Source organism: Limulus polyphemus, unplaced genomic scaffold (genome assembly GCF_000517525.1).
Source record: "Limulus polyphemus unplaced genomic scaffold, Limulus_polyphemus-2.1.2 Scaffold3865, whole genome shotgun sequence".
Taxonomy (NCBI): domain Eukaryota; kingdom Metazoa; phylum Arthropoda; class Merostomata; order Xiphosura; family Limulidae; genus Limulus; species Limulus polyphemus.
In genome coordinates, this window is record NW_013669475.1 from 94257 (window position 1) to 95695 (window position 1439).

Consider the following 1439-nt stretch of genomic DNA (forward strand, 5'->3'; position numbering starts at 1 on the left):
GTTTCGACAAGGTTTAGTCATCATCAGGTTTAGTCATCACCTGATGATGACTAAACCTTGTCGAAACGTTGTACATTTGCTGTCATGTTAAACTTATATTAAAGTTTTTCTTCATTACCCATTTAAGCCGTCTCCAGCCATTCTTTAAGATATGTTTTTGGTATTTCTTTTCTAATTTAATACACCAGTACTTTCGTTACTAAGACTTTTACTCTATTAGTTTATGAAAAGAAAGAAGTCAGTTTATTATCATCACAATAAGTTACTTTAAAAAATGTTTATATTTAATATTTCAAACACAAATAAAATTTTGCACAATAGCAACCAAATGTCCAAGTATAGAACTGGGGGAATAAAAGCTGCCATGCATTCAATTACACAACACTAATTAACACAACTACAATTAAGTGTTTACATTATTTGAAATTATCAATAAAAACAACTGTTCACTGAGCTCTAGAACAAATAAGTCACTGGTTAACTCCTACAGCACAAAGTTTATTACTAGTTAGCTAACCTGAAGTTTTGTGAAACATTAGAAAAATAATCATTGTAAATAAAAGTTAAACAATTTACCTTTCTGTAAAAAAATGATGTGACAAAAAAATTTAGAAGAAAAGGTTCATTCGGACCCCTGTAGTCAAATTTAAAGAACAGGATGGTGACGATGAGGACTATATAGTGATGGGAAGAGTCACAAAAGGCACTACGAACACAATGTAGACTACAAACTACCACCACTAATGAGCCACCCCTGTAACAGAAGAAAAAACTGGATAGCAACAAAAGTTTTGCACTTTTAAAAAAATTATCTAATGGTTCCAAACTGAAAGCTACCAATGAGACGTTGATTTGTAGGTATAAATGAAAACAGTTTCAATCCACTAAACATAGGGGAAATGTAGATTAAAATTAAATTTACCAGTATATAGCTACAAGAAAATTAATAAACCAAAAAAAATTTAAATGTATATGTATATATATATATGTATATTTTCACACATAATTTATTTTAGTATAGTTTTGTATATTTTATCTTTTGTATGTATTTCAGATATTTCCTTCATTAAACTTCATTTTATTTCAGTACTTAAATGAATGGTCCCATTTAATTAAACCTTTTCAATTTTTTATTTAATGCTTGACTCTCAACACGAGCTCAGTCAATTTGACCAACCATGTGACCTCTTTGTACTCATTTAAAGTCTTTATAGATTTAATACTTCTAACTTTCAATATAGTGTGTATAGCTTCACACTATTTGGCAGTCTTTCAGTTAACATTATGTCTTTCACATACAAAAAGTCACATTTTTTAATGAAGTATTTTTATTAAACTAAAATAAAGATTTGTCCTTGAATATATTGAGTATTTGTTTTGAGTAGTCGTGTGAAAAATGATTTTCGTGTTAAGACTAAAAATACTTTTCTTCATCTCAA

At 28.6% G+C, this 1439-nt stretch overlaps 1 protein-coding gene across 1 annotated transcript in view; it reads right to left on the reverse strand.

The window, feature by feature from the left end:
- LOC111088491 (pecanex-like protein 1) overlaps window positions 1-1439 on the reverse strand; it is a 16841-nt gene that overhangs the window by 965 nt on the left and 14437 nt on the right. The window contains exon 5 of the mRNA XM_022398787.1: window positions 577-754. Within this exon, the coding sequence (XP_022254495.1) occupies window positions 577-754 (178 nt within the window). The remainder of the gene's footprint in view (window positions 1-576; window positions 755-1439) is intronic.